Source organism: Photinus pyralis, unplaced genomic scaffold (assembly GCF_008802855.1).
Source record: "Photinus pyralis isolate 1611_PpyrPB1 unplaced genomic scaffold, Ppyr1.3 Ppyr1.4_LG6, whole genome shotgun sequence".
Classification (NCBI taxonomy): domain Eukaryota; kingdom Metazoa; phylum Arthropoda; class Insecta; order Coleoptera; family Lampyridae; genus Photinus; species Photinus pyralis.
The window spans coordinates 20,804,495-20,814,014 of record NW_022170663.1 but is presented as its reverse complement, the minus strand read 5'-3'; the positions used below and the strand labels follow the sequence as shown (position 1 = coordinate 20,814,014).

At 41.7% G+C, this 9,520-nt stretch overlaps 1 protein-coding gene across 1 annotated transcript; it reads right to left on the bottom strand.

Annotated features, from left to right (window-relative positions):
- Positions 1–1,282: 1,282 nt before the first annotated feature.
- LOC116174748 (UDP-glucuronosyltransferase 2B20-like) lies at positions 1,283–3,428 on the bottom strand. Its single transcript, XM_031492723.1, has 5 exons — positions 2,581–3,428; positions 2,310–2,532; positions 2,047–2,266; positions 1,710–2,002; positions 1,283–1,654 (listed from the first exon to the last, which is right to left on the bottom strand). Exons 1-4 carry the CDS (start codon positions 3,394–3,396, stop codon positions 1,711–1,713), a joined length of 1,551 nt encoding a protein of 516 aa, XP_031348583.1. The 5' UTR covers positions 3,397–3,428; the 3' UTR covers positions 1,283–1,654; position 1,710.
- Between the last annotated feature and the right edge of the window lie 6,092 nt (positions 3,429–9,520).

Sequence of the window (9,520 nt, the reverse complement as noted above, 5' to 3'; positions counted from 1 at the left end):
AGCACGACACCTTTTACATAAGTTTATCGACAGGTAACAGGTGTAGTATTAGAAAAAGAAACGCCTACTCGCACATCATATGATCCTGATACAGAATTGGCAAATTTTTAAATCCAATGAAAGCTTTGAAATAATTCTGACAGAACTAGAAAAGGCCTCTTCGTATATTGCAGCCAAGTTTCCTTAATATCATTACCTTTTATTTCTTTGAATTTCTACTATCCTGATACACTGGAGTGTTTATTGAAATACGTACGGAATTTACTTGCAATATAAGGAAATCATGTTAAGTGAAGAGTTCTTCCTCACGTCGGGTACGATTTGGTGCAAGCATCCTTGAAATACCAGGAGAACATCTTAGGCTCTATCAATTTGGACCTTTCGTTTCATACGTGCTTGAGGTTCGCAAAGTGCCAGAATGTGCCTCTGGGTTATTATTGGAAGTTTTTTTTGAAACTATCAGGAGAGCATACCTAGCAATGAATTTTTTCCATGCCAAGTTAGACAATTTCTTACCTTTTCGATTAGGGCCCTACAAAGTGCAAATATAAGTGATAATATAAGGTTTGGGTTTCTTCTTATAACACTTTTGAATGTATCAGGAGCAAAAAGCTAGATCGGTTCTACTTTTTGTATATTCTCCTGATACCAAATCGAGACTTTAGTTTCTTCTTAATATAAAATTTTTAAATGTATCAGGAGCGCAGAGATTTAAAGAACGTAACCGTTTCGCCGTATATATTTTCCTGATCTGGTCTTTGAAAAGAAGATGGGAACGGCTTACACGGAAACAGGTTGCCTGTAGAACACAGTCTCTACAATCTTAATGGGCGTAATAGCATTCTATTACTAGAGACGATGATGGCCCCGTCAAGCGAACCCTACGAAACAAAGATGGCCGGAAGCAACAGCTCTTGGTTCCTAGAATAAAAGTTACACAAGTGCTGAGAGAGCCATCTGATGGAAACGGCGGTTGGCACTTGGGAACTCTGGGAGAAGTAGGCGAAAAGGTTTACTGTGTCAATCTCAAAGATGATGTTAGCAGAAAGGCCAGTTGAAAGCACCCATGCAACAAACGCAGCGTTGGAAGCCCCTTCGAAAGAGTTGCAATAGCTGGACCATTCCCAGAAACTGGTGGAGGAAACAAGTACATTACGGTCGTGATGGACTACTTCAGCAAATGGGTCGAAGGCATCGCGGAGATTTTAGTGAGGGATCTGGAGCTCCGCATTTATTCGGACCAAGGCAGGAATTTCGGGTTATTCCGGGACGTCTGCAAGGCGATGGGTATGTATTATGTATTTAATATAAAGGTGCCAAACTGTGTCAGTGTAATGTGAAACAGTTTCTTGGAGGTTGTCGGTCGCCTGAAGAGCCTTTGGCTGGATTTCTAGAGAAACTCTTCGAAAGATATCTTGAGGGGATACCTAAGCTATCTGGAGAAAAAGGTCGAAGGGTCCGAATCGTCTGTAGAGTTCGTTCATTTCTTGGGTGTTTGAAAGTTGCTGGAAGACGTTCATGGAAGGTCTCTGTCGTAGGTATCCCACGTGTCGCCAGATTAGCCTAAGGAATTTAACGGAGCAGGTTTAGTTTCTGGATTAACTGTTGCAGAAGAAACGTGATGGGTGCGTCATAGTCCTCGATCGTCCGCAAACTGAAAATAAGTACCATTACCAATTATAGACACTTAATTATCCACGGAACGGTACTCTATTGGTCCTTCTGTTTCTTGCGTCCGAGAGCACAAGTCCGTATAGCTAGCCTGAGTGCCAGCTTAAAAAGGACATACGCCACGCATGATAATACCGTGAGGATCAGAAGCAAAACGCAAATGACATCCAGCAGAAAATACTGGTAGGTGGGGATCTCCAGAAATGGGCTTCGGAGATGCTTGGCCCCCTTGTGGCGTAACACGTATTCCGTCCACCAGATGGCGCGTTCCAGTGCCGTCATCGGCTGATCCTTAGCCAATTCTGCCAGTTCGGTGGCCTTCTGCTTGTACCTGGAAGAGCACGTATCATGACCGAAATTTGTAATTTTTCCTACCGGGGGTTAGTTATAACCTCCCTTATCGCGGACTTAAATTCCTCCTTTTGCAAATTGGTGTAGTCGAGCGACAGTCCGACGCCTCTCTCCAGCATCCTTTGCGCGTTGCCGAACTGGTCCGCAAAGAACGGTATGATTATCATGGGAACGTGGGCCAAAATCGCCTCGGTCACCGACTGTAGGCCTCCTTGGGTTATAAATAGCTTGACATTGGGATGACCTGGAAAACACAGTTATCATCGACTAAAAACGCGTGCATATACCTAGCACGTTTTTTTGGGGGAACCATTTGGAGACGTGGACGTTTTTTGGCTTGTCTGGTACGTGATCGAAGTCGCATTTCCACAGCACCGTGTAGGGAAACTCAGCGAACGCTTCCAGAATCGCCTTCCTCGTCTCGTTTGGTAAATTTTCAGTGTTGACGTTCGTTCCCAGGCTGAAGTAGATGGCACCAGATGACGCTGCGTCTAATACTCCAACTAGTTTCTGCGAAAACCGGCTTACTGGGGGTGCTCCAGGAAGCTTGGTACTTACATTTGGAAGTGGAGCGGATGGAATCCGATCGGATCCGCCGCCTATTGGAATGACGTTTGGAAGGAACGGTTTGGGTTTGTAAAGTATGGGATCGGAATTTGTGAAGAAGAGGCTGGCATTTTTTGCTACCTCCGCCAAAGATGAATAATTCGAGCCGAAAGCCGTTTCGACGAGCTCCTTCTGGAGGGAGTAGAAATAGTAATTGAACACATATTCGGCATACAAGGAATACGCGATACTTTTCATCCGTTTAAAAAACGTGGAGTGATCCGTGAAGGACAGCATGTAGTCCGGGTAGGCCACCGGATGAATGGGCTGACCGATTAGCTTCAAGATGTTACTCGGCGCGTCCAAAGAGAGCACCCCAATGTGCGGGCACCTGAACCTCTCGGCGAAGGCGAACATGCTGGGTTGGAAGTACTCCACGATCAACAAGTCGAAGGAAACGTCTCCGTGTATCAAACCCTGCACACTAGGATGCGCTAGCTGCCGTCGCGAAATCTCCTGCATAGCCAACGTCGCCGTCCTGAGCACTTTGACAAAATGGATTTGGCTGCCATCGATTACTTCCGCCAAAGCTGACCGCCAGACTTCGTACGAAAAGCGAAGGTCTATTTCCGTTAGGTTCGTCAGCTTGGCGTCGTTTATCGGATCAGTCGTCATTGTGGTCACCTGGTGCCCACGTAGCGATAACTCCCGCCACAACGGCTGGAACACGATCTGGTGACTGTAGGATGGAAAGGCAATAATTCCCAGTATTCTGGCACAATTTCCACCCGAAATTAACGCCCAAAATACCACAAACGGTACGAACATTGCAACGAAATGAGATTACTTAACTAGTACTTTAATCATTGCGTGGCTATCAGCCTGATAGCTAATCGATAAAATGCTGGGCGCATACAAGGTTAGGTCATGGTCAAAAACTGCAGAATCAGTAGTTTTTTGTTATCGTATTTAAATGACGACAGATGAGTTGCTTCTGATCTAAATATAGAACGACGCTTTCTTCTGGTACGATTACGGTGAGGGTTGAATTTATGCACTCCTAATATGATTGTTTCCTTTCAAAAAAGTATGTTCTAGAGATGTGAGTGTTTAGAAAGCACCTAACCTAAACGTAAAAATTTTCCCTTTTTGCTCCTGATACTTTGGCAACAATTGCTGCTCAAATGAACCGCACTTCCTTTCTGTTTTCCTGGTATTGTTAACCTTATCGCAGGTGTTCAGAGAACGCTATACAATTCAGTTCAAGGATCAAGAAATTGAAAACCCGTAAAGCGTTTTGTTGTTCAACTATCATCTTCTTTGCGCTTCTGTGTCCCTGGCACAGGAAATAATTTTATGGTAAGATTGTGGTATCAGGAGAGTATAAAAACTCAAGTTTTGATAGCATATAATATTTGCAACCAAGTTACCTTAATATCATTACCTTTTATGTCTTTGAATTTCTACTATCCTGATACACTGGTATGTTTATTGGGATACTTTTCATACCAGGAAACTATAAACCCGAACAGTTCTTAAGTTGCAACTCCAAGTGTACGGAATTTACTTGAAATATAAGGAAATCAGGTTAAGTGAAGAACGGTTCCTCATGTCGAGTACGATTTGGTGCAAACATCTTTGAACTACCAAGAGAGCATATTTGGCGAAGAGGTTTTTCCTATATCAAGTTGTCTTCCATACGTGCTTGAAGTTGGTTTTTATTTAAAGGATTATTGCTGAAAATATTCTCTGGATCTATCAGGAGAGCATACTAAGCGATTTTTACCATGCCAAGTTGGACCTTGGAGGTCTGGCTGGGCCACCTCTTTCTTAGCTTAGTGAAGGAGAAGGAAGCAGCGAGGGGAGCAATCAGATTGTTCCGAAGTGAGGTGGGAGGAATACATGTACAGGATTTCAGGCTACATGACAATAAGCCCTTAAAGTGGTGATCCGGGACAAGGAAGCCTGTAAGAATAGTCCAGGTTTTGAGAAAGGAGCCTTATGCTGAGACACAGGTGGCTCCAATTCCAAAGGAACGGGTGGAAATAGGAATAACGTTTTCCTGTCAAATTGTACTCCATAAAAAGGGGTTCAATAATATGAGCTCCTAACATCCCCACCCGTTGATTTTTTGCGGATTTCGTTCAACACGGGGAAATTTACACATATACCGCTTCATAGTAAACGTGTATGAAGGTATGTCGAGGGATAGGAGCGATAGGGACGTGCATTTCCGAGAAAAACGTGTTGTGAGAGGGTCTGCGGAGACTAGTGGGAGAACAGGAGAGGATGGAGAAAGAAGAGCGAAGAAAAAGGCAGCACAGGAAAGCAGGATGAAGTACGTAGGAAAGGAGAGATCATGAGAGGATAAGAGAAAACAGGAAAGAAGAGGAGAGGGTGGAAGGTAATAGGTCATAAGATATGTATAGTACTACAGGGAGGGGGGAGGGGGGGGGGAATAGGAGATATCAAAAGGGGCCATAAAAAGGCTGGAAGTAATAGAAGTGAGCATGGGAGCGCAGAAGAGATGGGAGGAGTTACTGGATTACTAGAGAGGCCAGGAGGGGCTTGGACAGAAATCAAGAGGACAGTTCAGAACGATTGGGGAAGGAGGGCACAGAAACGGGACACGGCAGGAGAAGAGTGTAAGAAAGGAGAGAAACCTGCTCACATCAGGATAAAAACCTACTAACGTCGTTCTCCAATGAACCGTCGATCTTCTTCAGAGGTGATTGTATCAGGACAACAGAAACGCAAGGTGATGTATCCGCATTATGTTCTCCTGGCGAACATCTTTTTTTAACAAACTATTGTATCCGGTTTAAAAAAACCAAGGGAACACACAAACAAAGCCTTGCATTCAGGAACTCTTGACTAAAAGTATCAGGAGCACATGCGTGTCAGAGGGTGTAAAACATATTGACTTATAACTTGCCTATTTCCACCTAAACTTTAAGGTTCAGTTTCTAATGTCTAACGTTTCAGTTTAAGCTGCTCGACTGGTGGTCCCCTCCCGGTTTTTTGCATCTATGATTCAGTTTTCGGTTTCGGTCTTGAATTCCCGGTTACAAGTCTCCCATTTCGCGTGTCTTGTTTTTGCCTTGTTCAGGAGAGCCGCCTCTATTCTTCTAACACAACTAATTATTGTAAAAAAGGGTTTAATGCCAGGAGAGCAAGGGATTTTTATACCTTTGGACTTCTATTCTCCTGATACAGTGCATGTTTATCTTTCATATCAAGAAACTGAAAACCCGTAAAGGGTTTTGAGGTTCAACTAACATCTTCTTTGGGTTTCTGTGTCCCTGACACAGGAAATAATTTTATGGTAAGATTGTGGTATCAGGAGAGTATAAAAACTCAAGTTTTGATAGCATGCAATATTTGCAAGTATATTATGTTCTCCTAGTAGCACGACACCTTTTACATAAGTTTGTCCAGAAGTAACAGGTGTAGTATTAGGAATAAAAACACCTCCTCGCACATCATATGCTCCTGATACAGAATGGCAAATTTTTAAATCTAATGAAAGCTTTGAAATAATTCTGACAGAGCTAGAAAAGGACCTCTTCCTACATTATGGTCTCCTAGTAGCACCACATTTTAACATAAGTTTATCGACAAGTAACAGGTGTGGTATTAGGAAAAGAAACACCTCCTCGCACATCATATGCTCCTGATACAGAATTGACAAATTTTTAAATCGAATGAAAGCTTTTGAAATAATTCTGAGAGAGACAGAAAACGACTTCTCGGTACATTATGGTCTCCTAGTAGCCCGACACCTTTTACATAAGTTTGTCGACAAGTAACATGTGTAGTAATAGGAAAAGAAACACCTCCTCGTACATCATACGATCCTGATACAGAATGGCAAATTTTTAAATTGAATGATAGCTTTGAAATAGTTCTGACAGAGCTAGAAAAAGACCTCTTCGTACATTACGTTCTCCTAGTAGCACGACACCATTTACATAAGTTTGTCGACAAGTAACAGGTGTAGTATTAGGAAAAGAAACACCTCCTCTCGCATCATATGATCCTGATACACAATTGCCAAATTTTTAAATCGAATGAAAGCTTTGAAATAATTCTGACAGAGCTTGAAAAGACCTCTTCGTATATTATGTTCTCCTAGTAGCACGGCACCTTTTACATAAATTTCTACTATCCTGATACACTGGAGTATTTATTGGGATACCTTTCATACCCGTAAAAGTTCTTATGGTGCGACTCCAAGTGTACGGAATCATGCTAAGTGAAGAGCTGTTTCTCATGCCGGGTACGATTTGGTGCAAACATCCTTGAAATGTCAAGAGAGCATCTTTGGCGAAGAGGTTTTTCCCATATCAAATTGCGTTCCGTACGTGCTTGAGGTTTACAAAATGCCAAAATGTGCTTCTGGTTCTTATTTAAGGGTTTATTGCTGGGAATATTTTCTGGAGCTATCAGGAGAGCATACTAAGCGATTTTTACTATGCCAAGTAAGTTGCATTCGTATTTTCCTTTTTGAGTGGGGTCCTACAAAGTGCAACTATGCGCTCTCAGGTAATATAAGGTTTCTCATTTTTGAATGTATCAGGAGCAAGAAGCAAAATCGTTTCTTCTACTCAGGATACTAAATCCAGACTACGAAAAGTTTCTTCTGAATATAAAATTTTTAAATGTATCAGGAGAGCAGAGGGATTTAAAAAACAACCGTTTTGCCTTCGCATATGTTGTCCTGATACTATATCTGGTCTTTGAAAAGAGGATTTAAGTTTCTTGGATCCTATGCAATTTTAAATGTGCAAGAGTTCCTCATTGCTTGTTCTATAAAGACTACAGAAGCATAAGAAAGTGTGAAAGTTAGAAATATTTCTTTACAGAAGCGTTCATATCAAAATCCCTGAAAAGCAAGAAAATTTAAAAGATATTGAGGTGCACGGTGTCGTGTTTTATGCTCTTCTGATACAAATTTCGACCCATCTTATGCAGTACCTTTGTATTATGCTGTCCTGATACACAATTTCCTTAAGAAGTCATTCTATCAGGATCACGGAAATGCAAGACGTTGTCGAAATTGTTGAAGCCCAAATATTTCATTTAAAATTACCCGTAAAGCTGGTTGGAAATTCTTGATGTCACACTCTTACGAGTTATGTTCTCCTGTTACCTATTTTTCACAGAAGCGTTGGAATTATGCATTTTCTTTCACACTATGTTTACCCGATAAACATTTGGAGTAAAATTGTACGTAGGATATAGCAGGCGTCTCTACAAGGCACCTCCTTACGTATGATATTCTTCTAATAATAAGAGTGTTTGTATTATTGTTTCAGAACCACGCTAAGCCCTGAGCATTTCCAACAATAATCCTTTAAATAAGAACCAGAAGCACATTCTGGCACTTTGTAAACCTCAAGCACGTACGGAACGTAACTTGATATGGGAAAAACCTCTTCGCCAAAGATGCTCGTAACCGACACGAGGAACAGCTCTTCACTTAACATGATTTTCTTATATTTCAAGTAAGTTCCGTACACTTGGAGTTTCACCGCAAGAACTTTTACGGGTTTATATTTCCTGGTATGAAAAGTATCCCAATAAATACTCCAGTGTATCAGGATAGTAGAAATCCAAAGACATAAAAGGTAATTGCAAATATTGTATGCTATCAAAACTTGAGCTTTTATACTCTCCTGATACCACAATCTTAATTATTTCCTGTGCCAGGGACACAGAAACGTAAACAAGATGTTAGTTGAACAACAAAACGCTTTACGGGTTTTCAGTTTCTTGATATGAAAGATAAACACTGCACTGTATCAGGAGAATAGAAGTCCAAAGTTATAAAAATCTCGTGCTCTCCTGGCATTCAACATTTTTCTAATAATAATTAGTTGTAATAGAAGAGTAGAGTCCTGAACACGGCGAAAGCAAGATACGGGAAATGGGAAACTTGTAACCGGGAATTCAAAGTCGAAAACTGAATCATAAATACAGAAAACCGGGAGGGGACCACCAGTCGAGCAGCTTAAACTGAAACATTAGACATTAGAAACTGAACTTAAACCTTCAAATTTAGATAGAATAAGGCAAGTTATAAGTGAATAAGTAATGTTTTACACCCTCTGACACGCATGTGCTCCTGATATTTTTAGTCATGAGGTCCTGAATGAAAGACTTTTGTTGTACCCTTGGTTTTGTGAACTGGATACAATAGTTTGTTAAAAAAAGATGTTAACCAGGAGAACATAATGCTGATACATCACCTTGCATTTCTGTTGTCCTGATACAATCACCTCTGAAGATCGCCGGTTCATTGAAGAGCGACGTTAGTCGGTCGGTTTTTATCCTGATGTTTGCAGGTTTCTCTCCTTTCTTACACTCTTTATCTTGCCGTGTCCTGTTGTTGTGCCCTCCTTCCTCAATCGTTCTGAACTGTCCCCTTGATTCCTGTCCAATCCCCTCCTGGCCTCTCTAGTAATTCATGATTTTTTCCCATCTCTTCTGCGCTCCCATGCTCACCGATATCGCTTCCAGCCTTTTTATGGCCCCTTTTGTTATCGCATATCCCCCCCACCCCCCACCTGTAGGACTATAGATATCTCATGACCTATTACCTTCTACCCTCTTCTCTTCTTTCCTGTTTTCTCTTATTCTCTCATGACCTCTCTTATCTTCCGTACTTCATCCTACTTTCCTGTGCTGTCTTTTTCTTCACCCTTCTTTCCCACCCTCTTCTGTTCTCGCACTAGTCTCCGTCATACCTTTTTCTGGCATTCCCGGTAATTTTCTACTGTAGGTAGAGAGGGAGTCTCTCTGCCCCATGTTGCCTTCTGCTTGCAATGTTTGCTATGTCTTTCATATTCCACCTTCTCCTACCTACATTATCTACCATCTTCTCCTATTACCCTCTTGTATACCTACGCCTATTTTCTGATCTCCCCTGATCGTTTGTTGCCACTACTGC

Bases quoted from the DNA above. Each gene is read 5' to 3' on its own strand.
- LOC116174748 (XM_031492723.1), bottom strand. From the start codon at position 3,396: ATGTTCGTACCGTTTGTGGTATTTTGGGCGTTAATTTCGGGTGGAAAT. The intron at 2,533-2,580 runs GTAAGTACCAAG...CGGTTTTCGCAG, and splicing joins CATCCGCTCCACTTCCAAAT to AAACTAGTTGGAGTATTAGA. The intron at 2,003-2,046 runs GTAGGAAAAATT...GTGCTCTTCCAG, and splicing joins GAGGTTATAACTAACCCCCG to GTACAAGCAGAAGGCCACCG.